General features: G+C 40.9%; 1 protein-coding gene across 3 annotated transcripts; it reads right to left on the reverse strand.

The window, feature by feature from the left end:
- Positions 1-42: 42 nt before the first annotated feature.
- si:dkey-191m6.4 (rho GTPase-activating protein 22) lies at positions 43-27,407 on the reverse strand. Of its 3 annotated transcripts, XM_061755612.1 has the most exons (10): positions 27,204-27,407; positions 17,503-17,702; positions 13,748-13,835; positions 7,349-7,477; positions 4,336-4,543; positions 4,135-4,267; positions 3,993-4,066; positions 3,778-3,899; positions 2,160-3,138; positions 43-2,081 (listed from the first exon to the last, which is right to left on the reverse strand). In XM_061755612.1, exons 1-10 carry the CDS (start codon positions 27,244-27,246, stop codon positions 1,859-1,861), a joined length of 2,199 nt encoding a protein of 732 aa, XP_061611596.1. In that variant the 5' UTR covers positions 27,247-27,407; the 3' UTR covers positions 43-1,858. The 3 variants fall into 3 exon arrangements, with proteins under 3 accessions (XP_061611596.1, XP_061611598.1, XP_061611597.1); XM_061755614.1 differs by lacking the exons at positions 13,748-13,835; positions 17,503-17,702; positions 27,204-27,407 and adding an exon at positions 11,590-12,363 and having other exon boundaries at positions 51-2,081; XM_061755613.1 differs by lacking the exons at positions 13,748-13,835; positions 17,503-17,702; positions 27,204-27,407 and adding an exon at positions 12,387-12,483 and having other exon boundaries at positions 52-2,081.
- Between the last annotated feature and the right edge of the window lie 402 nt (positions 27,408-27,809).

Raw genomic sequence — 27,809 nt, forward strand, 5'->3', positions numbered from 1 at the left:
ATACAAATTAAACATTTTAGAGTAACATTTCATCTTTATTATCTATATGTGTACATTCATTACAATCATGTATATCCAAATAAATAAAAAGCACCATTGATGACCCATAAAGACATTTAGACTTAGTTGTGACATAAAATACATACATACGAGGAAAATAAATGTTTCTATTGGACTGCTGTGATAACTGTTAAGGGTGATTGGTAGTAGTCTTCCAAGACATTCGTGTGCAATAAAAATCCTAACATCTGCTTATAAAATGCAGTGTATTCAAAATAACGAACAGTCACATGATTCTTACTAAAGCACATTTTCATTGTTTGGCCCTTTTGTTGTGTCATTTTTATTCAGCATGCAGTGCTCCATGAACAGATATGCACAAGCTTTTTTTCTTTTCTTCCGAAGAGAGTTAGTCAAAGACACAAAATGGAGGAAGCGCTGACCAGTGCATTTCCTCTCAGGCTGGCTTCATCAAACACGAGTACATTCACTACAGGGAGGATACATTCTTTCCATTCAAAAAGCACAAAATCACTTTAACAATAATTGGCACCTTCTAAGTTATTGGTCATCAGCACTTTTGTCAACATATTCATCATGAGTAAATGCAACAATGTGTTCTTGAGGGACGTTACGCCTGTGGACCAGTCAAGCAATGCTAACTTTTTTGTTTTGTTTTAATATTTAAAAGGACTTCACTGAAGGCACAACCAGGAAATACCATTGTTTCTTTAAGGGCAGTGTTGCGCTTCATGTGCCAAGGTCAACATGGCGGCCAGGTCAGACGCGCTTTGAACTGGCCTTCACTTGAACCACAACACACTGAAGGTATGACCTGGAAGTCACGTGACTGAAGAAGGCCTGAGGGCAAATGCAGACAAGACTAGCTGACGGTCTAAACACAATACGAATGTGTGTATGCTCCAATATGTGAGCAGAGGAACCTCCACTTTACTGGCTACTAAAGTACAATAGCAATAGTTGAAAATAAATAAATAAATAATTGAACAGATGTGAATTTAGCAACGCGGTTCGGGACTATAGTGAACCTATTCGCATTTCTTTCTGTGGTACCTATGCTCAGCTATTCATTTAAAAATTTCCGTTTTTTTTTTTTTTTTGTGCGCTTTCTGTAAGACGCCATAAGATGCCGTTATAGCCCTGGCTATTTAGAAAGTAGTAATTGGTGTCAAGGAAGTATGTTGCAAGTCAAACGTCTCGATTGTTCAAAGATCGATGTATGCTGGGGCCGTGCTAAATTTAGCTTTTGCTCTGCTTGAACGGCTATTAAAAAGCTCAAGCTAACAAACAAGCGAGGTCTTATTTTTGTGTGAAAATAGCTATTTTTATGGATTATTTTTTTTAAGGGTGATGTAAAATGAATTTGAATTGATATGAGTGCGTTTGTTGTATATTTAGTTTAAGCTTTTAATATAGGGAATTCTCAACCTTTATTTGGGGGTGTCAATTATTATATTTTTTTTTTGCTATTCATGGCAGGGCTCGGTCCCTATCACGCTCGAATAGTGGAGGTTTAATGTATCTTAATATTTAGCAAACATACGTCACCATGTGAAACAGCAGAGACAGGTATTGCATTCATTGATCATTTGACTTGGTACAGTTTGGTCACATCGATCAGTGCTCACCAGTAAAGAAGAGTGACTGCATTCATGTTCCATGTGAAGCATGCTTAACGGTGCACTGCACTCCCCACTCCTCAAAGTCTGGCCCCAATTCCTCCTCCGAGTCTCTTTGTGGTCTTCAGTGCACTCAAACATGGCCCAACATCCTGCTGCATTGAGGATGCTGTGAGCCCTTTTCTAAAACAAACCGTGACTTTGTCCCACCATTCAGGTCAAATATCGCTGGTCCTCGTACTCATGGTAAGATCTCCCAGGGTGGAAAAGAAGTCCTCCATCTCCTTCTCCAGAAGTTTGTTGCGGTTCTCTGCGTCCTCCCGAGCTCGCTCGGAGTTCCGCAGTTTGATCTCCAGCATGCGTTGCCGCTTCTTCTCCTGCTCCATCTCCTGCTCTAAACGCTCCATGTGAGCGCACAGGACAGCACTGGAGTCCTCCAACCTGTACACGGCCATACAAATGCACCATCGCTGAGTTTTGTGAGGCAGTACTATTTAATAACGTACCGACAGTACTCACTTTTGGATTCTGGCCTCATAAGCAGCCTTCTGTTTCCTGAGCTCGTTCTTGAGGTCCTCTACCAGACTGCTCAGTGCGACGTTCCTTCCGTCTCCATCCTCAGACATGATGATGGACGGAACTCCAGCTACCATGCTCGCATTGCCATTCTCACCGCAGGCCTCACAGCTGTCCTGCTCAGAGCTCGGCTCTGTGGTCCCCCCCCCGTCGCATCCCATCTCAGGCTCCCTCTGACTCTCCGTCCACTCCCCCTTGTCCCCACCTTCACCTTCACGCACCGCTCCAGAGTTGTGGTGGGCCGAGGGATCGCCGCTCCCAGAATCTGGCACTGAGATCTCACAGGAGGAGGTGGACCAAGGAGTGCTGCCTACACTCTGAACGCTGCCCATACTGGAGGAGGAGGTGACGTTGTCATAGGTGGAGAGTCTTTGTGACGAGCCGGTGGAGTCACGGTCCCGGGCTGACCTTTCACCTGATGAGGTGCGTCTGTGCCCTCTCAAGGAGGACAAACCGTTCATCAGCCAGTTACTACTTCCTCCTCCGCCAGAAGACACGGCGCTCGGTTCCACCACAGAGCCGCTCTGCTTAGGCTGCGGCTGACAACGAGGTGAAGAGGAGCTTTTAAAAGAGTACTTCCATGAAGGGATGCTCTTGGCTTGTTTACTCGGGCTCACCACTGTCTCCCCCTTTGCCGACGAAGACCCCAGTTTTGGTCCAGGGTTTGGGTTAGGGTTCTGCGTGGCGGTGACGGCGGCCCACAGTTTGGCTTCAAGTGACGAGGCACTGCTGTTCAGTTCTTGTTCTGGGTTAGAGATGGGGCAGCTCTGCAAGTCCTCTTCAGAGATCCAGGCGCCAAGGGTACGATTGAGGAGCTGATGCTCAGCTTGGGGTACACTGAGGCCCTCCTGGTCCCTCCCTGAGTACAAACACTTGTGTTCCCTGATCAGAATCGTCATTAGGTGCTGGACTAAAGAGGTCCCTAGGGAAAATGGATCACATTCAGTTTCACATAATGTTTTTTTTTTAATAATATCAAAAAAGCTCTTAGCGGTCTGCCCTGATCCTGATCCTCCTTTTGTAATTGCAATTCACATTCCACAACAAACCTTGCTGTACATTACATCACTACTGATTATTTTTATCTTTCAAATGTGTTTCCACATTTTCCAATTGTTATGTTTTTGCTGGGTCTTTAACCAGTGATTCCCAACATTTATTGAGCCAAGGCACATATTTTACATTAGCAAAATCTCATGGCACAGCAGCAAGCAAGAGTGATTGTACTGAAATAATTAATATATAATTACTCTGTAATGATGATACCGTCTCTATGTACTGTACTCATAAATGCACTTGTGTGAAATTTGGGCCTGTAGTTGAATACAAAGCAAATATACTCGCAGGAATCAATAAAAGACAAACTGAGATTTAATCATTTTCAGGCCAGTTAAGTGAAATTCGATAATTTCCCGCGGCAAACCTGATGATCTCTCATGGTTGGCGTTCATTGCTTTAAAAAAAATGCAAACTTAAATAGAAATTTCCTTCCAAAAAATGTTTCACCTTCAAACCAATTCCGAATAAAAATGTATTGGCGATCGTCCTTCGTACACTGTACCTTCCATGATAGTGACTGGGTCTTCCATCTTGGGTCGAAGGATGTTAGGCCCAAAAACTGTGGCAAGGTTCTGGACGCTCATTTTGTTTTCATTACAGTGAGATTGGACTTCATCAAGGAATCTACGAGGAAACGGATGACATTTATTAGTAGGTCATTTCATGAAGGCGCTTGTCGAAATGAAATATTCACATCCAAAATAAACCAAACCCTACTTGCATATGTACTTGAGGAGATTGTAGTTAGACAGAGGTAGTGTGTTAACTTGCTTCCCGAGCTCCTGAACTCCCTGTTGAAAAGCAAACCGCAGGCACATGTAAGAAAAGAAACAAAAGCAGCAGCGAAGTGTGTGCATACCTCCTCCTCATCTTTGGCCAAAAGGTGTGCGCATGTCAGAAAGTCTTCATATTTGCAAAAGGGAATGACAGGTTCAGGCAGCTCTCGCAGGTATAACTTCAGCAAGGATGCCACAGTGTGAACATCTGTGTTGCTGCAGGGAATTCACGAAAATTAATGTGGCGTCTTTTGCCCTAATTCTAAATCGCTTGATGTGCCTACCTGTCAAAAAGAGGCTTGTCACCACAGTCGAAGGCCTCTTGCAGATCTTTGACCAGGTTGGCCTGACCTGGCATTCGGAAGAGACCCTCCTCGTCCAAGCCCCTCTCCCTGATGAAATCCACACACTGCTCCACCAGCAGGGGGGCCAGCCGGGGGCCAAACTTTTTCTCATACTGCACTGTGTCCTCCAATCGCTGGCCAAATATCCCTGGAGAAATGTAAAGTACATAATTATACTGTATGTAGATAAGCTTAAAATGTACATTCATAAGTTCATCTGTAAAAGTTGAATCTTCTTTGTTGTTTCAAACAACAAATCAGATGTATCCCAGTCAGATTACAGTGGACCGTTGCATATTCACATTTTGACATTGGCGAATTAACCTATTTGCTGATTATATTTTTTTTTTTTTTGGGGGGGGAACATATCCTCTGTTATTCACTGAAACAAATATCTAGTCTCAGTTTTTGTGCTGAGGCCAAGGCAATGAAAGTATTTCTTTTTTCCATCCATTTAATCTATTTACATCTTGGTGCCAAGGAACTATACTGAAGTGAGTTAAGGAGATTCATTTAGACCAAAGTAGTGCTTTGCCGTCATCTTATGGTGTCATAATACACTATATTGCCAAAAGTATTCATTCATCTGCCTTGACTCAGATGTGAATTTAAGTGACGTCCCATTCTTAATCGGTAGGGTCCACCCTCTGCAGTTATAAGAGCCTCAACTCCTCTGGGAAGTTTTTACACAAGGTTTAGGAGTGTGTTTATGGGAATTTATGATTTTTTTTTTCCAGAAGGGCATTTGTGAGGTTACACACTGATGTCGGACGAGAAGGACTGGCTCACTGTCCACTCGAAATCAACCCAAAGGTGTTCTATCAGGTTGAGGGCAGGACTCTGTGCAAGCCAATCAAGTTCATCCATACCAGACTCTTTCATGCATGACTTTATTGACACCTCACTAGCACAGCGAACTGCCACATATTCGCGGTTTGGAATTTGCAAATTGGCGGCACTGTGGCCGACTGGTTAGCACATCTGCCTCACAGTTCTGAGAATCCAGGTTCAAATCCGGTTTGTACGTTCTCCCCGTGCCTGCGTGGGCTTCCTCCGGTACACCGGTTTCCTCCCAGATTCCGAAAAAACGTTAATTGAAGACTCTAAATTGCGCATAGGTGTGAATGTGTGTGCGAATGGTTGTTTGCGATTGGCTGGCGACCAGTTCAGGGTGTATCGGGCTTCTCGCCCAAAGATAGCTGTGATAGGCTCCAGCACACCCGTGACCCTAGTGAGGATAAGCGGAAAAGAAAATGGATGGATGGGATTTGCAAATTTGCTGTTTCTTTCTTCTTTTTTTTTTTTTTTTTTTAAATAAACCTATCCTTGTTTGCTGAAAAACTCAACCTATTGTTTTGTGTATTTTGTTTTAAAAATATTACTTTGGCGCCATTGTGTGGGATCTCTGTGCCAAGGAGCAAGTGAACTGAGGAGCTTCATTTAAAAAGAAATAGTGCTTTGCTACCATCTAGAATCTTGGTAAAAGAAAAAAAAAAAGAACGTTGAAGTGAGTTGAGGAGCTTCATTTAGACAAAAGTAGTGTATTGCCGCCATACTGTGGCATCTATGGGCAGTTATTACCCGAGCTGGGGGGGAGTCAATTGCTCACAGATTCTCAATCAATCACTGGATAGTATTTAAACAGAAACAAAGTCACGGCAAACAATCACTTGCACCACATATTTGATCTATACAGGCTGTTTGTGCACCAAAGCACATTCAAACAGAAGTGCTTAACAAATGCTTGGTGATTGGTCTTCAATAGCTAAATGCATTTGGTTGCAATGGCACGCCTATTCATGTGGTTTCTTTCTTTTCTTGAACAATAATTCTATCGCAGCATGTGTGGAAAGGAAGGCGATGATCGATGCTCCGTGGGTGTTACCTGTTGCTTGTCTGCAACAGTTGTCACTTTCTGGCAGCTCGCAGTAATCGTGGTACTTGACAGAGCAGGGGCTGCACAACAGCAGCCAGTGTTTCTCATACATCCCTAAGCCACGTTTTACCAAGTTAATCCATTCCAGTTCTGGCATTTGAGTCCACTGGTGCGCAGATAGTCGCATGCACTAAGAACTAAGAACACTGCTACAGAAAGTAGTGTGTCCTGCTGACAGACAGAGGAGCAGCTGACAGCACAGAGGGAATGTGTGCAGATTTCTTAGTGCTGCTGTTAATGACAGCTCCTGAGGTCGGTGACAGATTTATTTTGGACAGAGACCTAGGACACGCCCCGTGAGTCTAGGAGGGAGGTCTTAAAATATGGCCTAGGCAGCACAAAGTATGACATGATACCGTTCGATTATCCTCACTTGGACTTGCATCCTCTTTTTATGTGTGCCGCTGTTAAACCCAAAGGCTTTTAAAAACAAGTTTATGCATCCGTACCCAAATCTTATGATTGACTTGATATTACAGTCAATCAATTTGTCGTTGTGAGGACATGTTTTAAAAGCATAATAAATAAAAAGAGCTCTTCTGTTACTAGCTGTGGAAATCACAGAGTAAAAAATGTTATAGTCAATCTTTTTTTATTCTAGCTTAACCTTCATTCAGGGTAAGCTAACACCTTGTTATTCAGCTGCTCCTGCTGTTCTAGTTCACAGTCACACTCAGACAGTCTGGATATATTCTTGGAATACCATCAAGGGCGCTTGTGAGAAAGCTCGACAAGAGCAGACATCCATCTATGCGTTTTCCATAGCGCTTATCCTCACTAGGGTGGCGGGGGTGCGGGAGCCTATCTCAGCTAACTGGGTGAGATGCGGGGGACACCCTGAAGTGGGGGACAATTTGTAACTACCACTACCACTAGAAATGGAATTGGCGTACAGCAAAAAGAGAGAAAGTGCCAGCAATTTTTGGCCATAGACTACATACAGTAAATGATTAGTTGTTTTGTTGATGCATCAGGCCTGCAGTCTTGACAGTTTGACAGTGAAAGCTTTTGCTTTACCTCCTCCAAACGGTGCCCAGATGACGCGCCGTATGGCCTTGACCCAGTCATCCATGTCTGTCTGGGAGTTCGCCATGAGCAGGAAGGATTCATGGCTGATTGGTGCGCGGTCCTTCTCCCCTGCTCCACCTGTAAAAACATACAACAGGTGGGTTAATAAAAAATGTAGGCGTGAATGCAGCAGAAGTTCACAACCAACAACAACCATCACGGCGAAACTGCTGGCTGCTCCCAGAATCAGCGATTTTAAATAAGAATGCTACTGTTTGGCTTATTATTGGAATATTATATATTTGTATTATTATTATTCTTTTTAATTCTCGTGTGCTACTCCTGTAAAAGTGGAATTTCCCTATTCTTTTCCAGTATATTCAAACTGTTGCTGTGTCTTCATAGCACTGAACCTTGGATTCAAAATGACTACGTTAATACTATGCAGCCATAACTGTATCATAATCATAAACAACAACCCATTCAATGTGATAGTGGTGTCTGAATGTCACAATATTACCTAAACAAACGTGCTGTGGATATTTCTGACCACTAGATGGTACCGCAGCTCAATAAGTTTAATTCAGTCATTTTAAGCATCAGTCAGCTTTTACTGGGAGCAAAATGTATCTCATGCGCATTAGACAAAAAAAAAAACCCTTCATAATCCAATTAGAAACAGTGGTGCTATACAGCCAAATACTATTGTCATCCAGCTTTGCAAACTCGCACCATGATGATGAACACACTGGTCTGCCTTTTGATGTGCACGCGAAATGGGGCACTAATATGGAATTTCGGTTCAAAACAAGAGCACAATGGATGCATATGCACAGAATGGGCGATATGGGGCTGCACAACCAAAAGCTGAGATAACTTTAAATGAGTGATTTATAAATGTTAAGAGAAGACTCAGACATTAAGGAGCCTGAACACATCTTTTGCTTCCACGCCTCAGATAAGAACCTGATAAGACACACAAGAGCACACACAGACAGAGATACACCAAATCAATGCATGCACCCACAGCCAGCAGACACCAAAAACCACTGGCACATCTCAGCCTGAAGTGAATGGATATAAAGTACAAAGATCCCTGTAGGAGCTAATTACAGTAAGATAACACTGACTGGAGGCTTTGCAGACACAATTTCCGATATGAACTCTTCTTTAAGTGATGAAACTTATTGCGTTGTGTCTATATGGCGTCAGGCAGACGTTGACATTTGAGTTTGCGGGAAGGCTGAATGATAACAGAGTGTGTAAGGCTGTAGCATTTGAGTGTTTGTTGCTGATACATCCTCAATTACAACTTTCCTTTTTGGCCAGACGGTACACAAAGGTGGTGCTGGCAGGAAGCGGGGAGGCGCTGTGGCGCAAATGGGTTCATGATGAACATGAAAGTAACCCTCTCATATTCCCTACGACAAAATGGAATCTGTGAAAATTGTATCCACTTTCTACATTGACCAGGGTTGCTAATCATTTTGTTAGTTAAAAGTTATACGACCACTTTAAAGCATTCTCAAGATCAAGTTTGGTCAGCAATATTTAGCAGCATTTCACATTTCCATATGAGACACAGCATTGATCAAACAGCATTTCTAAATTAGTAATGGTGAATAAATTAACATATGAACGTCCTAACTTCATTTACATCAAGCACAGCATGATGTGGACACAGGTTTCTGACAATATTGCTGCGTAATGTGACACAGAGGACAAAGACCCTCAACTGTGTTGTATATACACTGTGTGTACCTCCAGAAATTAGCATAGCTTATTTGTGGGAAAACTTTGTAGCCCTTTTTTGTATATTTTTCTTTAATTTCTATCAACAACAAACAATATACCGTATGGCAACCAAGAACATCAGCGAGTGCTTCTATACTATGTGACAAAGCTGCAAGTTAGTTTACATTTCGTGAACAGCTAGGCTGCCCCAATGGCTCTCTTGGCTCTTTACTACTTTAGTTAAAAAGCTCCAGCATCTGTTTCTTGTTACCTTGGAGATGTTGCTTCTTCAATGTGTCCGGCTTGCAGCAGACCGGCCCCATGTCTGGCCGAAGAGATCAGACCAGAGCTGCTACTGGCTCGGGGGCTCTCTCTGCCCTAAACTCCGCAGCATGGAGCACCTTCTCCTCCGCTTGGAAGCAGAGCTTTACGCAGGTAGCACCGATTGCCAGAAGCTGCCAGTGAGGCATGTTCGGTGCCAAACATAAACAGAATCCATCAAGTGAGTCCCACTCCTACAACCGTGTATTCCCTCTTTTCATTGCCCGGTTTCTTCCCGTCTCTCCCATTGAGCAGTGTGGGCAGCAGGTCCTTTCCCTAAGCCCCCCTGGGGAGAAGTAAATCCCTAAGGAGCAGTGTGACGAGGCCCTCTCTCTCTTTCTGTCTGTGTCACTTGTGTGCGCACTAACTGGAAGATGGGTTGTCCTCCAGTCTTTGCCAAATAAACTTGTGTGCGCACGAAAAACAACAGACAATGCCAATGAATTTATGCGAGATAAAATCTGCACAGACTTTCAGTTCCTCTGCTCTGACATTGGAGTCATTTGCAATATCTCCAGTGACGTATTTACTATCCCACTAACCTATATTTGGAGTGCAATGTCACGTGTGGGGTTTGGTCGAAGGCGAGGAAGGCAAGGCAAAAACATGGAGGACCCAAGTGCAGGGAAGCAGGGAGGCAACGCAGTAGAACGGGAGTATATGAAAATTTGTATATTTAATTTAAAAAAAAACAATGGAAAACAAGGATCATGAAAAAGTCTAAATGCTAAATTAACAGAGTCCAAAATCTAAACACAAAGTAACAAAGAAACACTTGAGTAAACCCAAAACAAGAAACAAGACATGACTGATGAAATAACTGAGCGGCAACTGGCGACTATGACATGGCACACACTGAGACAATGACACCTGACAATGACATACTGCAAAGACGTGTGACAACGACAACGAACCGACAAGAACAGAAAGAAACCAGGGAACTAAATGCAAACAGATCGACGAGACAACGAGGAACACCTGGACAAGACACGAGTGGCTCGAGAGAGCTGATTGGTCGACACAAGGTAGACGAGAACAGGTGGACACAACAACCCAATGAGCACACGGCAAACACGAAACACAGGAAAACATGGAACAAAACTAAACACAACCCAAACCATGACAGTTAGTCTCGGATAGGTGAGGGCACGTACAGCTACAAGGAAAAACTTTCCTACACACACACAGTAACTGAGCATTAGACAAGGGTGTTCAATAAGGGACACTTTTTATGTGACATTCTCACATGCCATCATCAGGCCTCAGCGGAATAGCACTGAATGCTAAGGGGTGTCATGAGGAAAAGTGCAAAGTCAAGTTTACTGTCCAACTATTAGCTTTGTGAGGATCTTGAGGTTAAATGCCAAGGTTTTGATGCGGAGGAGATATCAACTCGGCCAAGAGAACAAACAACCACAGTTCAACAAAAATACTGTACAGAGTAGTAATGCATTTCCTACAGTTGCCATCTACAAAGGGTAGTTACACTTTTCTTTAACATTCGTTGGTAGTATGTTTTCTAATCAGCACATAATATGATGGCCAAAAAGGATTTTATATGGAAGCTGTAACCATTTTAAACCTTAGTCAGCATTACCACCATAGCCGACAAATACAGATAAAGGTTATAAAGGTCAAAGAATCCGAAATAGGTTATGCTGAGACCCATTAAGTCAGTCAAGTAGTGTGTCGTCGTGCTGTTAAAGCTGTCAGGTGTGTATTACGTGTATGTGTATGCTTGCTTTACTGCTTCACCCTATCACAACAGAACTTTCTGCACTGTTATTAAATTTAAAAAAATGCCAGTAATTCCCGAGTTTCCCGTATGCCTCCAGGCTTTGATACAAACAAGCTCAGTTCCAAATTATGCACATGACTAAGGAATCGGCTTTGTTTGGCTCCACAGCTCGCTGCAGACACGGCATGCAAACAGAGAAAAAACAAAAAATGCTGCTGTTTTGCTGAAATGCCGCCAGGATTGCTTCCCCAGACATTAACTATTATTTGAAAATATGATTACATTATTTGCTGTATATTTTGGAGGAACAGTGTGAAAAGGAAGAGATCTCACTGTCCTCTCAGTCCACATAAGGTCACTATTCACAAACAGACTTTTCCAATGACAGTGACCTTGGAAAGGTGCAAACAAAGCATATGGATAGAAAAATGCAAAGGACACAAAAACAGACACAGACCTGAGTAAAATGTCACGGTCGCGGCACTCCTTTGCAAGACAATGTTCAGTTACTTCCCCTCTGCTCCTCATATCAGTAATCCATTATCAGTGTTGCCTCTGAGATTTGCAGATTTTTAAATGCGCATTACTCTAATAAGAGCAAAGCTAACGGACATCCATACATTCACATACAGTATGGATGTCCGAATGTATATATGAATGTACGTACGATATGTTATTGCTTAACATAATTAAACTGTTTCATCAGCAGATGGATGAAACCGTGGCGAATTTGCTCTGGCTTAAGGACATAATTTTACATTCATGCCATTGGTGATAATTGTTATTGCAAAAGTAGCAAAACTATACCTAAAGGACGTCATAACAACACTTGCCCACATAACTCCTAATGCATGTACTGTACAAACACAACTACAGTATGGACAACAAACTTACACAAATTTCATAAATCATAACGTATCGCCAGGAGGCTAACAAATTGACACCAATCTTTTCTGTGGATGTGTACTATTTGGGGCAAGATTTAAGATTTTATGAAAATGTTGCAATCATTAAATATTTGACAAACTGTGACCTCGAGACACATCTGTTTTCAATGAGGCTGTTTAAAACTATTTAATTGTCCAAAGTTTGAAAGACGGAAACTAAGACCCTGGCATAACAACAATTTTGGAAAAAAATTAAATTAGTCACAGATGGTGTGATACTCCATTAAACAATGTCTCATAACCGCTTCATCACAAATTACTGTAGTTAGTATATCCAAAACCTTTAGCCCTTGGGCTTAGTTTTTACCTTACTGTAGTGCAAAGAGCCACGATTATTAATCCAAAACTTAAAAAAATCCTTTGGTAACTCATGGAGGACTTGCGTCACCGTTGACTGCAAGCTGAAATGACAAATATATCAGGAAGTGACATTCCTCATTATCACAGACCTTATAGTACTGTACGCAGTAAACAAGAATGATAATATCATTTGCAAATATAGTGCCCACACTATTCATTTCATTTTGTCTGTAAGTGACTGTCATTGAACAAGTAGAACAATAGAAATGCTTCAGGTGAGATTCCAGATTTGCGCACTTGCACCATACTCCACCTGACTATTTTCTAGTGGCCCGTGTTCCCGTGTTGAGAGAATAGTTGGACTTCACACCCTTCTGCAATGTTGACTGGCCATAAACAAAACACACAAGACACTCGTGTCTCAAGTTGCTCGTCCACTCTATAAACACAAGGAGAGGTCCCCAAGCAAACACTACTTGGAGGGCAGTGTGGCACACGGAGCAAGAATGTACTCGACACATTTCACCCCACCAAAAACTTGAGATTTTCCATTAAGTGGATGTTATGGTGTTAGGAATGCATATTGGTCAAGCTCACACACTTTAAAAAAAATAAAAAAATAAATATATATATATATATATATATATATATATATAAATTAACTGCAAGCAAACAATGAACATGCAAACAGCAAAATATGTGAGCTCACTGACAGGGTGGACATTTTTTTGGCTAATGTTAGCATTTAATTGGCACATGTTTCAGTTAGCAAGCTGACTGTGCACTGTTTAACAAATGTATTTGGAATTTCTGAAAGGTTATTATATCAACTGATATTTCACGATGACAGAGTGGACATGTTAAGCTTGACAACATCCAACTACACTGTCACATATACAATATGAAGAAATTGACGAAACATAAGTGTAAATCCTTTTTTTGTAACAATTCACAATATAAAACCATGTACATGTTTTTCAATTTATTGAGAACAATGAGAACAATAGTATAAAATGAAGGAAACACATTTTAAGAGACTTCTTATTGTTCTTGTATGGGGAAATGTTTGGTCTTATAACAAGACCTCAGAGTTGTATTATTTTTGCTACATTTTCATGATGACTGAGTGATTGCACTTTTGAGTGACACTGTATTGACCCGCTTGTGTGACATATGAAACCCCAAAACGAACAAGTTGAAGACACCGTCATTTGTCTTGTCTTTTAGTAATTACATGAAAAGTTAATAATACTGGTGTCAAACCTTTATTAGCATTGCATCATGAAGTGTGACATTAGGAGGTTACTATAACGCTTGAGCTGAAATCTGGGAAGAGTGCCCCCTGCAGTTTACATCAAGAGATTTTACCTGGTACGATCTCAAAAAGGTGTCTTCCTGGTTCATCTGGGTTGGCTGTGAGCTCGTTCACCTGGCATCCCTGCAGAGGTATACAGCCCTGAAACGCACAGACACAACACTGAGCTTCAACAAAAGAAATAGCTAAATTAGCTAAATAACTATAATTATGGAGCTGTTTCTTTTACATTTATTTTCATTTTGCAGGGCACGAAAGAAATTATTCGTAGTTTTCACGCCCCCAACTCCTTGTATTACATCCCGTGTCATCATAAGAACAATATCCTTGTAATTGAGCAGGGACCCACACAGATTATCAGAATACATTATCAAGATCAATACCCATTTAGCTCAGACAACTAAAACCAAGTGAGCTGTGAATAGATGCCAGCGTCTGTAGGTCGGCCCTGTTAATCTGTTGACTGGCATCCTCCATCAAACATGCGGCAGAGTCTGCCAAATCGCCTCAGCCAGTGGGCCGGGCCATTGCCAACATTTGTAGCCATGGCAATAAATGGAAGAGGCTGGGGCTGTGGCTTGTTGTAGTGCAAGGGAAGCGTTGGAATCAGAGGATTGATGGTTCGGGAGGTGGGCGTGGGGGGGGGGGTGGGGGGGGTGGGGGGGTGCGTTCCCTCGGGTGCTCTATGCTCAGAACAACACAGGCAGCAGGGGATGAATGATTTACAAAGGCCAACACGTAACCTGAGTACACAAATCATGCCATCAGAAAAGTAGAGTCAGTATCAAGCCGGTGTAAAAAGTATCATTTTGTGCTGCTTGTTACAGAATGAATCGACAGTACAATGTCCGGTTAATGCTGCAAATAAAACTGCAAACTTACTATGTGTATCTAGATTTGTCTGAAACCCGCCTTGGCACATTTTTTAAATTGGATAAACTCTGGCTTTTTAATAAAACCGAGTTCAGTTACCATGACACTGGAGTTACGCCTCCAACGAGCTAAAGTAGACACACCCATCTTAATCAGGCTTTTCTATAAATGCCCATCATCATTCTGGATGTGACAACCAATCGGGGCCCCCGAAGATTGATTCTCACTTTCCTGTCATAGACATCTTTTTCTCGCTGTGCCAAAGTAGCCAGTGTATTGTTGGACACAGATTATGCACTACAATATCTGATAAACATACTGTAGTTACTGTACAGCAAAGAGAAATATTTCACACAGTCAGATACCAAAATGATAAGTGGCGAGACCCTCATCAAAATCTAAGTTTCAATTTCAGTATCTTTGTTGTGATTGTGGGCTTGTGCCATTGGGGGTCGCCACAGCTATTGGAATTTAAAGTGCTCAGATCATGGAAACGTTAGTTTGGGGGTTGCCTGTGTAAGTAGAAGATGTTGCATAACTGCCTATGGAAAGTACAAAACCCTTTGAAATGGATTGACCTGTCAGATGGAATGCAATGAGGTCAGATTCCCACATCCTTTCAATTATAGTTCCTGTTGGTCACTTATCAAAACACAAAATTTTATTAAAATTTAGATTAATTAAAATCATTAATAAAATATGTAACCTGATATGTAAGTTTGCACCCAGAAGTGTGTTGGAAGCACCGTCATCCTTTTATTTGTCCATTCACTAAAGTCCATTTCTTAATTTTCACCGTATGCTTTCTCCGTGCGATGAAAAGTTGAGGAAAAGCTATGCATCTATTGTCAGCCCTGCCTTTCCTTCCAGTATTTTCTATCATCTTTGTAAGAGGGTGGACTTCTATTGTAGCAATAAGCCTGTGTCTTCCCCCCCTCCTGCAAAACACCACTCCCAGTTACAAATATCCCATCGATTAGAATTCATTTTTTGTCACGGGCCACATTGTAGTCACGGATTCCCTCAGAGGGCCATTGACTGTGAAATCATATAAATGTTTAGTCACCTCATAATATTATTACATACACACAACAAATTGATGGATACCTAGTTTTGAAATCAGAAGTCAGAGATACTAGTTTGTTCAACTATAGTTCAGAAAATGCTTGCAATAGCAAAACGATACTATTTATTACATTGTTCAAAAAATGCTTGCAATATCTCAACGATGCTATTTATTACATATGAGAATTTGAGCAAGAATCATGAAAGTTGACAAATTATTTGCTTTCGTGGGCCACATAAAATGACTTGGCGGGCCAGATTTGGCCCCCGGGCCTTGAGTTTGACACCTGTGGATTAGAGTATGAGAGAGTGTAGGATCCACATTCTCACACTTCCTGTCTTCAGAGGGGGATGTTGTGTATACGTGTGAGTGTTCATTTCTCTGAGTATATGTGCGTATGCCAATTTAAGTCTTGTGTGACAGACCTGAATGCCTCAGGGTTTGCAAATCAATATAGCTCGAATGAGTATTGGCAAGCTTTGATTTAGGGCTGTCTTTGTCTTTGGTCCCCACAGAATAGAGACTGCAATGAGTTGAAGATGGCATCCTATATGTGGATGTCGTGTGTGTGTTCTATGTATACGTGTGTGTGTGTGCGGGAAAAGACAGTGATGGCAGATGGCCTAGATTAAATAAACCGCAGTCATCCAGAGTGAAGACGGGGGGGATGGCGGGAGGGGGGGTGGGGGCGAATCAATACAAGTGTCAAGGTTTCAGTCAGGAATACTCAGTGGTGATTATTATGTTTTAAATGGTGTATGCGTGTGTGATGAAGATGGCCCTGCTGTCTGTTGCCATTGTTGGATTACATCATCGCCTCTTGTTAGACCGACGTAAACCTATTCAGCTAACCTGTTATCCCCACCAAATACGAGGAAGCGACACACCCACTCCATTACTTATAAGTGGTTATTAAAGAGGGAAAAGATGAGTCAGAACACAGCTACAAAAGGTGTCTTAAATTGAGAAGGAAATCGATTCAATTAAGCATTTTCCTTGCAAATATTTTTTAGGTTGCTCCAGTAATGGAAGAAGAAATCAACTGTTATCCTGAGTGTCCTATACAGTAAGCACTTAGACTGCGAGTATCTAATCAGTTATCAGTGTTTAAAAACTCATTCATAAGCCACCATATTTGGTGGTGATTGATAATTTTATGGCACCAATTACTGCAAAATGACAAAGGGTGAATAGCATCACACTAAAAACATAATAAAGTCTGAGTGTTAGGTTATGAGAATAAAGCCAGAATATTACATGAAAAAAGTTGTCGTGTTACAGGAATGGGAAAGTGAAATGTGAAAAATTGAGCATTATTCTTTGTAAAGGAAGAATTTAGGATAGTTTTAACACTGGATATCACTGGAAAGCAAAGCACAGGGCAAATTGTTAATTAATCCTAACCAATTCAATAATTATAGTACATAATTACAGAGTAGGCGACTATTCCAAATTCTTAAGCAAGTAGTGGTACAAATATCACAAATAATACTATAATACTATACAACTTTTTTTCTAGCTCGTATTCATATTTACATACACAATATTTGATCTAAATGTACATTTTACTAAATTTGCACAGATGTTGACATTTCACTTTTTAAGCTATAAGCTAGTAGCACACAGTCACTAGCACTTTTGTTCACATTTTATGAGACCGTAACATTTCCAACATCCTGGGTATTACGGTATGTTAAGTAAAATATTGATAAATAATTTTTATTTAAAAAATCTGGTGACACAGCAAGGTGTGTTTCCGCCATCCCAATTACCTAATCAGAATGCTTCATGGACTTGACTGTAGTCTATTCTCCAAACTGACATGTTTAAAAGAAATAAGTTTCACCACGCATCCATCTTTGTAATTACCTGTGGTTTGCTTTCTTCTTCATCTTTGTAGAAGTCGAGCTGGTCTGAGCGTAGCACGAACCACCTCAGTTGCCAGTTCTTCATGATGCTGCGCTGCTTCTTCAGCCAGCCGGCCTTCAGCGCTCCCTCGTGGAGGCCGGGCGAGGCCGGCTGGCAGGAGCCCCGCGTCACCTCGCCCATCACCATGCTCTTGGACCTGGCTGCACAAAAAATACATTTTTATATTTTCAGTGTGTGCGCATACCAGAGGTGGCAAAAGTACTCATACTTTGTACTTCAAGAGAAATACAGATAATTGTGTAACAAGACTCAACTAACAAGATCCCACTCCTGTATTAAAAGCAGTACTCTGAAATGTACTGAAGTGCAAAAGTAAAAATATATATATTTTTTAATTGTCAATTATATACACTAACCATTTTGATCATTTGGTGATTGTGCTGACTCACTAGAATCAATTCATTGAAACAATTCAGTCAAAAGATGCGTTCACCAAATCGTTCAGCGCTTAGTCATTCAGCCCTGAGCTTCACATTCACTCACATTATGGTACTGTGGTAAGGTGCGTTCACGGATCATAGTACGCGGTCATTCGGGAGAGACGTGTCGTTACTTAAGTGCTACACATACGCTAAAACGAAACCGAGAAAGGAATGAATCAAAGATTTGTTTATATTGATTAATAATTTGCGAATGACACAACACTACCGAGAAGAAACAAAACATGTTGCATGTTGTTGTTGATTTTTTTTTCTCCTAACATATTCTTTGTTATTTAATGAAAAACTCACCAGTTCGCTGTTTACATGCTCAGGCCAAAGCAATATCAGTATTACTTTGTCGCCATCTTGTGGTATCTGTGGCCAAGGATCTATATTGTATTGCTTTAAGGAGCTTCATTTCGTACCGCCATCTTGTGACATCTATAGGCAATTATAAACCTTTTTTGGGAGGTGCGTAAATTTTTCGCTATCTGTGTCCCTAACACTATGTTTTTGACGGAGAATTGTTTTACGCCAGAAGTTTTCGTTTTTATTTAGGCTGGCACAGGACACAACACATTTGCCATTAATCAGTCTTGTAGCAACAACAACAACATCGTGCAGACGGGGAATATCTTGTTTTTTTTTTGTATCTGTTGCGGTGTCGTCGTTAATGCTCACGGCTTCTCGTTCCTCCATGTCACTGCTGTACCTCCCCCCCCCCCCCCCCATTTTATAAAGCCACAAGATCTAAATCAATCCCTCAAGATCTCATCTGTTGTTGACCTCTTGTTACGTCGTACTCACGTTGTGTCCCCATCTGAAAAAAGTAACAACCCATGTTTTTCTGTTTTCAAACGTAGGGCGTGAAAGTAAATAGAATACTCAAGTGCAGACGTCTGAAAAATCTATTTAAGTATGTTATCAAAATATTTATACTTTGTTACTTCCCACCATTGGCGCATACTGAATACAGACTAGTCAATAATTGAGTTAGCAAAGATTAGACTATTCCATCTGTCTTGGCCACATGCCATGTTTTTTTCTTCTTTTCATTTTTATCCAATAGCGCTATCTTTCATCATGTATGCTGCTCATCACTCAAGAACACACAACCCTTCGCCCCGGGCTAGAACACCTCAAGATGAGATACAGAGGCAGCGGGCGCAAATAAGAATAGAACACAAATAGTGTCGAGACAGTGATGGGGTACACACGCACACACGCACACACACACACACAAACTCCTGTAGCCTGGGGTAACAAGGATTGTACCCCCCCCCCCCCACGACATCACCTGTCTTCCATTTGGAAGGTCCATGGGATAGACTTATTGTCTTGCCACAAGCCAAAAGCAAGGCAAACAGCTTTGGGTTTCGATAATAGGACCACAAGGGACGGACTGACTTAATGATTCTCAACAAATGTGTGAAACCTGAGCTCAGTCAAGGGCAGGTTCAAACCAAAGAGACTGGCAGTACAGCCATGTCTCAGTGTGACGTCAGGCTTTTCCCTACAGAGATAACACACATCGTCCTTACCTGGAAACAAGTTCACTATCGCTTTTTAAAGGCTTCTTTCAACGAGGTGAGCGGGGGTTCAACTCTTCCACCACTCAGCGTTCACCCGTAGTGGACTTAAATCACAAAAGCATATAATGTCATACATGCGTCAGCAGTTACAATGACATTTTGATGCCAACTCGGCCATATGGATTTATTACACAGGTATGAACTCATGGCGGGGTATGAACAAGGCTACGCAATTTAATGATCATGAATAATTTATACTACTCAACTGTGCAGACGTCCTCCCAGCGAGCGTGCGCACACACGCATGCAAAGATATGATCAATTTTGTAGAAGGAATATGGGAATGGAGAAATGGAAAAAGAAAATTCAATCTCAATTATTTAATTCCCAGCACACGTATAGCTGGAAGCGTAATGTTTTATAGTGCTCGCTCTCTTGGTAATAATAATAATAAATTAAAAAAAGAAGAAATAAAAAAAACGTTAGAGATCAGTTAGAAACTCTTTGACCTCGTCTACAAAGTGGGAAGTGTTTGATGCGTTTGTCACTGTTCAAAAACTACCCAGTTATAAATCAATATATCTGACAGATCTGATATAACAGATCTAATATAAGAGCTGCCTTTATAAATACAGTAATATGCACAGTTATCAAGGTATTCATTGAATAATATGTCTAGAAATGTGGTCGTAGTTGACAGTGTAGATCTGCGCTGCATCTTATTGAGGTGTTTTCTAAAATTTTGCCTCTCTCGCGTAAGGTCAGGTCATTAAAATATTCCATAAGATTCACCTCCAACACACACAATTAAAAGTGGGAAACTCAACAGGGGCATTTGATCACCTTATTATTTGCTTAGTGGACATTTCAGGCCCTGAGGTGTTTAGTGTAAGTGTAATACTAGCATTATCATACCATTGTGGTGGTATTTTTGGTGACGTGAGACATCAGAGTACACTATTCTTTCTGCTTTGGTCTTCAGGGCAACTGCCATATACTGTAGTTATGCTGTCTAACTTTGTCATTGCAGTTTATAAGATGGTTGAACATTTTGCAAGGTGTTTCAATGGTGTTTTTACATGAAACTCCTTCAGTACTTTTCGCACATCTACCAACGACAGCGTTGTAAATCCACATCATTCGTTCACTATAAAACTTTACAACTGATACAAAATATTATTATTTTCTATTGTCTGTCACCTTTGAGGGACACTTGTTGCTAGGCAGACTTTGTAGAGCACAATCATTTGTGCCCCAAAACTCAATGAAAGCAACAGCCACACCAACGTGGTGGCTCTTCAAATGTCAAACGTGAATTTTACGAGGGACGAGTATTCATTAATATGAGTTCGAATAAATTACTGCTGTATTTAACATGAAATTGGAAACAGTGTGGGTGACATAAGAATCAGAAGACGTTGTGAGCTAGTTAAATGTGATGAATGGTTTTACTTGAAGTGTGGAGATAAGGCGTCTTACACATAACTCAGATATGATTAGCTACATCACAGAAACAGTTTTATCAGAACATCAGATCCACAAAAGCATGCTCGTCTATCTTGTGCTTATTGTTTGACTGAACCTGCCCAAAAGTTGATCAAAAAACCAATTACCGTCCTTTCTCTTTATAAACCACCTGCCCATTTCTAAACACTTTCTGGAGGCTCGTTCCTAAATTGATTTCCTCCGTAATCCCTTTAAAGCCCATTTAAATCACATTGGTAGCATGTGTCTGTGCCTCTAAAACACAAGCTGAAGTCTGGCTTTGGTGAAGCGTTTAAAGCTTGCCATGTGAGACAATGTTGGAACATGATAATAAGCAACTTCAGATGAGAGACAACACCAAGTTTCTCTTTGTCATCTTTTAATGAGTTTCTAATTTTTCCTGAATGACTGCATCCATACTGTTGTAATCGATTAACTGAAGTTCTCTTGTCATATTTCACATTTATGATGCTTAGCCCTCCATTAGTCTTCCTTAGATGCGGTCAAGTTCTTATCTTCCCTGCGGTGCTGCTCTGTTACTACTGAAAGGATGCAGACACATGACATTAAGTGTATTGTCTATGACCTCAAAAGGTTGAGGGAAAAAAAATATTTTTACTTCTGACTCTTTTCTATTCTTAAATGAATTCATTCTATTTAGTTTTGGTTGCACCGAATACACAGTACATGTTAATGCATAAAAGTTGCTCTTCATTATTATTACACCTATAACATAAGGATTGAGGTGGAATCAACTCAGGCTGAATGGCAGCTGGTGTCATATTAGATCAACATCCATCCTGTCTGTCATGATGTGAACGATTGTTGAGGCAAAACTCAACACCTCTTTAAAACACAGAGTTATAGCTTGTTATGCGAGTGGCTGCAGATATAGCTTTGAGAGTGATAGGGTGACATAAGCTCAGTAGTGTTGAGAGAACAGATAAAATAGACAACATTGATGCTTAATTGGAAAGTTAGAAATAACTTTCAGGTCACTGTGCATTCCCTGCATTCTGAGTAATTATAATGACCAAATGCATCTCGCAATATAATTACTATTGACTCAATCATTAAACTGTTGAGACCAGGGCGTTTCTCCTTAAGCCGTTTATATTTTCTTCTGCAACATGATACGTTTAGAATTAGTTTTAAGATCATACATGAGGGACTGATCAATGAACGTTCCCAAATATTGTGTTTTGCTTTTTACATCTTCCTATATCTTTTTTTTTTAAATCCTATGGATCAATCCCTAATACATTTCCATCCTTCTTCACCTTGCCAGTGTTCACATAAAAGCGTTTCACTGTTTAACACAACAGCTGTGTGTGAATGTAACACATGTTGGTCTGTGATTCACACTTGAGTCACTGATTTATTTATTATTATTATTATTTTTGTGTGCCAAAGCTCCAAGTTGAACATTTGTTCTTGGGGTGATTCAGACCTTCCTTGGCTAGGTGGAGCTGCACTGTGGCCACTTGTGCAGTATTATGTTCAATTATAAAAGGCTGTAGGAGCTTTAGCGTTAAAGCGCGCTTCGTACTGCAATTTGATCAAATTTCAATCAAATTTTAGGAAGGGAAAGATCAAAATGTTTTGCATATTTTGTTTTTTCCAGGAGGAGTTAGTTTCTATACTCAAAGGTAGAATCTACACTAATGTACAGGACTCTAATGTAACGTCAAACGTCCTAGTCAAAAAGGGACATTCATGTTTAGAAGCTGTAAACGTCAAGAGTATAAAAACAGCAATAAACTATTATACCCCAAACTATTGCACCTGCGTGCATACATTTCCATCATGTTTTATACATTAGTTTCCCCATGGGTCCTTTCAGGCATAAGTAAGTCTTAGCAGCAGGTGGCACACATCCCAAAATGGATCTGATTAGCTCAGAATGGACGTGACATATACTGGAAGCCTTTCATACAGTCATCGCCAAATACCTGCCCTTCTCAAAATACTTTTCATTCAATGGATTAATACAGCAATCCACATGTCTGTCAGGAAAGAATGTTAATTAATACTGATACATGTATTATGAATCATGGGGTGTTGTTCACAGGGTGCCCATCTGTTTGTTAGCATGCTAATTCCTCATTCATAGAAGATAGTGAAAAGATGGGTGGCGACCCATTAAGATTCTGTTGGGTTGATGGTATAATTGCTGCTACAATGATTCTATCCATCCATCCACCCATCCATCCATCCATCCATCCATCCTTTTATCCTGTTAAGCAGGGGTCTCAAACTCATTGTTGTCTCGGGCCACGTTGTAGATACGGTTTCCCTCACAGGGCCATTATGACTTTGAAACCATATAAATTGTTAATCACCTCATATCATTGCATCTACACCACAAATTGATGGATAAGCAATTTTGATAATTGGTTGTTCGGTTACTGTAAAAACAGTGGATTGGTTTGAAATTTAGGTGCAAATTTTAGCAAGAATCATGGAAGTTGATGCACATGATTTGCTCCAGCGGGCCACATAAAATGATATGGCGGGCCGGATCTGTCCCCCGGGCCTTGAGTTTGACACCTATGCTGCTTTGGGTCACAGAGAGTTGGTGCTATCCCAGGTGACTTTGGGCAAAAGGTGGACATTACCCTGGACTGGTCACCAGCCAATCAGAGGGCCCATCGCGAGACAGACAATCATTCCCACCCCCAGTTACTCCATAACTGAGTAGCAACTTAACCTGACAAACAGTGAAATTTATCCAGATCCTTACCAAAATCTTTATTTTTATTTTTTTTTAGTCCATGCACCATCCTCTAAAAATGAAATCTTTTCGTGCAGCCCTGCAACCTGTATCTGACCTACTATTTACTGTTTTACTACAGGATGTCAAAATGACTGCTGACAGCAAAACCAGCGATACCTTAAGACATTTTTACCGCCCTGTACGTACAGGAATCAATACTCCGATATTTCCTAGTTTGCGGTGTAGTTTAGTGTATCGTATCGCTTTTCTTGAAATTCTTGAATAAGTGAGGATAAACAGTGAATCTGTGGATGCCAAACAGCGAGTGTGTGGGGGAGCACTGTACTGGATATCAGAATGTTTTTCGAAAATGTTTTCTCTTTTCCAGACTCACTATATTGGTATATTATTAGTAGTCTTGACAAAATAATAATAATAAAATAATAATGTATCAACTCACTGATTCTGTCCCCGACTGTACATTCTTAGAAACTGAGGTATTTTAAGTGGGAGCAAGTATCAGACTAAAGGTACACAAATCTCAATGATGACCAAATGCCATTCAATGCCCATAAAATTAGGCACACCACATATAGTAAATATAGTTGTTCCTCTCATGGAACTAAATAAGGTAACCAAAATAAGAGAAAGACCTTTCCTACTGCAGAATGTTCCATACAACTCTATGGTGACTCAAGCACAAGACGCGCCTGATGCTAGCTTCCCATACACATCAACTCCAGAAAAAAAAAAAAAAATCACTCCACATAGTCTTACTTCCTTTCATAGCACGCATTAATCCAAGTTGAAGCGACACTCTGTTTTGACTATGTCTGACACGTACCATCAAGCTATACATGCACTTCATTTCACACACATATACAAGGATGCTCAGGCATGCCGGAAGAATTTAATTCCATTAATCTAGTCGTTGAGTGGTGATTTATGGTGGACAGAGTTACAGGTGCATCAGTGCGGAACTTTCAGTTAGCCTAGCACTGTTGATAAATGACTTAACTGGCTTGCGTGTGTATATGTGTGTTCAACTGTGTGTTTAAATCCACACACTGACAACCGGCAGGGGTGTGGCGTATCATCTAGTGCCTGTATGTGGAACCTGCAGTGGAGTGGAACTGATGCAGCAGTATGTGCATTTCTATGCACGTTATCTCCAAATGTATATGTGAGTTTGCCATTTAGGATTGCGCCAGTCGGTCCATCTGTTATTCATGCAGAAAGGCAGAATGTCAAAGAGTTGCCGCATTTGCACGACTTTGATCATAAAACCATGGTAACGCATACCGAAAAGATGTTGTAGGAGAGGGAAGCAGCTGATATGCAGGCAATAAAAACATTGAGAGAATCTCTGATGTCAGCTAAAGGTAAAATATAGCCAGAATGCATTTGCATTTTTCGTAGCAGAACACATAAGGCATTTTCTGTATAAGCTACAAACTGGCATTTAGGGTTTGTAGAGTTTATGATGGAAGATGCACTTGCTTCCTCTTAATTGGCCTATTTGGCAGTATAGGAATATTAATACCACTGACTGATGAGAGAGAAATAAAATTGGACTAAAATGAACTACAATCCTTGCAAAGGTAAGGACCAATTATGGAAGACCCAATTATGGAGAATGCTGGAAAATTCCACAATGTTATCAAAAGTGCAAATAAACTCTTAGATCAGCTAATTAATCAAGGTCTTCACTAATTTGAATGGGTATTACCTTGATACATTCAACAGAAATTTGAGTGGAATTTGCTTTGTTTTTGTATAATCCTGCTACCTGTGCTGTTTACACAAGGAGAAATTTTAAACTAAAATTTCCAACACAACGTATTAACGAGTAACGTATTAAATGCATTTTGGGATAACACCAGGATTATAAGCATCTGTTATGCTCTCAGGTAAACATTTCAAATAATTACTTACATTGGTTTCAATGAATCAAGAATACATTCTGGATATTAGGTTTCTTTAGGTTTTACACAATTCTGCGATTCTGCTAATACACACAACACACAAAACATGACTTTGTTGGCTAAGTTAATGCTGATGAGCCAGTCAGTTTTTCATAGGTACTCAAGCATGTGAGCTTGCAAGACATATCACACAATTTCCATGAATTTTTAAATATTTCACCCAAAAAATATTTCTCTCAAAACATGCTTGGAATTGTAGGTATGTACCCGACTGCTACATCTGTCACATTTATTCCATGCAACCAATGAGAGTCAGTGCAGTAAAGCACTGATTTTGCTAAACCAGTGATTTCCCCCCAAGGTGTCGTGAGAGATCATGAGTGGTGCAATGGGAAATTATCCAATTCCGCTTAATTTGTCCGAAAATCATTATTCATTAATTACAAAAATAGTATATCTTAGTTCATCTACCTATGCCAGTGATGTAGAATGACAGGCAGAACAATTAAATGCTCTTCCATTAGATGGCAGAAGGTATTATAAACCCGTTTATCATTCATACAACAAAATAAGTCATGGTGTCCTGGATGTATATCAGCTTTGTGTTCAATTCAACAGGCGCAGATTTCACACTGCGCCTGTTTTCTGAGTAAATTGAAATAAGATCCTCCTTATTTAAGTGTTTATACTTTGTGTGACATTATATTTGGTGGTCTGCTGTGAGATTTTACAAATGTAAAATGAGTAGCATGGCTTAATAAAGGCTGGGAAACACAGTTAAACTGTGAAGATAATTACCATCATGCACATTGTCAATTGCTTCTTTTCATCAATTTTCTCTTTTAACGATTCAACAGCAGTTTGGCAAGGATGAGTGCCAGTTCAATCTTGAAGAATTTAGATTTTTGGGACAGATACAAAAACTCAGAATGTGACACAGATATAATCACAATCAAGTTAATGTGGCAATTCATAAAACACACATGGCCAATGCCTTTTGTCTGATAATATATGCTAACGCACATGGAATCCTCTTAAAGAGCAATTTTATGCAGCTCAAGGAGAGGATTTCTGCATCCCACTCCCATTATCAGGAGCTATTCATTACATCTTAATCACATCCAGATGAATAATTGGAGTAAGGATGGAAGGAAGGACACGTGGACTTGGACACATATGCACACATGGGTTTATTAACGCATCCTTTTTCGAGCACACACACATTAAAGGCTACACAGACGCGCGTGGCACCAGCTGACGGGTAGGCTCATAGCAGTGATGAAACTAGAGATGTAATTGGTTCCAACCAGATTCTACACTGGCAGCATCGTCCAGTTGTTACTGAATATTTAAACTGTACATTTGTGCCTTTTCATTGTAAACATCATTGTAGAGGGGAAGTGACGCAGCAGGTTTGAATGGAGAAAGGGTATTATAAATGTGTAAAACTGCATGTCAGTCACAATCAAGCAACATTTCTACGGATGAAAGACTATCAATTAAAAATAATGATGTTTGAAAACTGAACAAATAAATGAGGTAAATGGAAAAAGCGTCCTACCTCTTCTGGTCTGTCTGATCTTGGGACTCAGCATGGTTGTCATGGCTTGTCCGCATGCTCTCCTCTCAGCATGTTCGTGTACATCCGACACACACCACCCCTGCCTGTCTCTCCCTCAGCCTCGTCTTCCTCTCCCTCTCCCTCTCCTCTCTCTGACCTTCTGCAGTGCGGCCGCCAGCTGGGGGTTGGGAGCACAGGGGAGGGGAACGGAACGAGAAAAGGGGGAGGGACTAGACGGGGAGGAACTACCTCTCAGTTTTTTTTTTTTCTTTCCGAGCACACGCCCAGTGGCATCCACCCCTCCACACTGCATTATTCATAGTGGTGCATCCGCCCCGGGTGGATGGAGCCTTATGGAGACTAGGACAATATCCCATTTAATCCTGATTTTAGGTTCCATTTTCACAAGCGGCATCTTCCGCAACTTTGAATCATTTCAAAGTGAAATGGAATTGAGTAGGGGGGGGGGGGGGGGGGGGGGGGGGAATGGGTCGTTTGGCAGGTGCCGCCTGGTCCTCCACCTAATTAGGACTTCCTAAGCTTCTCTCCCCTCATAATCACTAACCCCCCGTCCCTACCCAATTCTTCCTCCTCCTCTATCATTTG

The sequence above is a fragment of the Phyllopteryx taeniolatus genome, chromosome 19 (assembly GCF_024500385.1).
Source record: "Phyllopteryx taeniolatus isolate TA_2022b chromosome 19, UOR_Ptae_1.2, whole genome shotgun sequence".
Taxonomy (NCBI): domain Eukaryota; kingdom Metazoa; phylum Chordata; class Actinopteri; order Syngnathiformes; family Syngnathidae; genus Phyllopteryx; species Phyllopteryx taeniolatus.

Excerpts from the sequence above, each read along its gene's own strand:
- si:dkey-191m6.4 (XM_061755612.1), bottom strand. The coding sequence starts at position 27,246 with ATGACAACCATGCTGAGTCCCAAGATCAGACAGACCAGAAGAG. Across the intron at positions 17,703-27,203 it reads GATCAGACAGACCAGAAGAG|CCAGGTCCAAGAGCATGGTG; the intron begins GTAGGACGCTTT and ends TTTTTTGTGCAG. Across the intron at positions 3,900-3,992 it reads CTCCTCAAGTACATATGCAA|ATTCCTTGATGAAGTCCAAT; the intron begins GTAGGGTTTGGT and ends GTTTCCTCGTAG.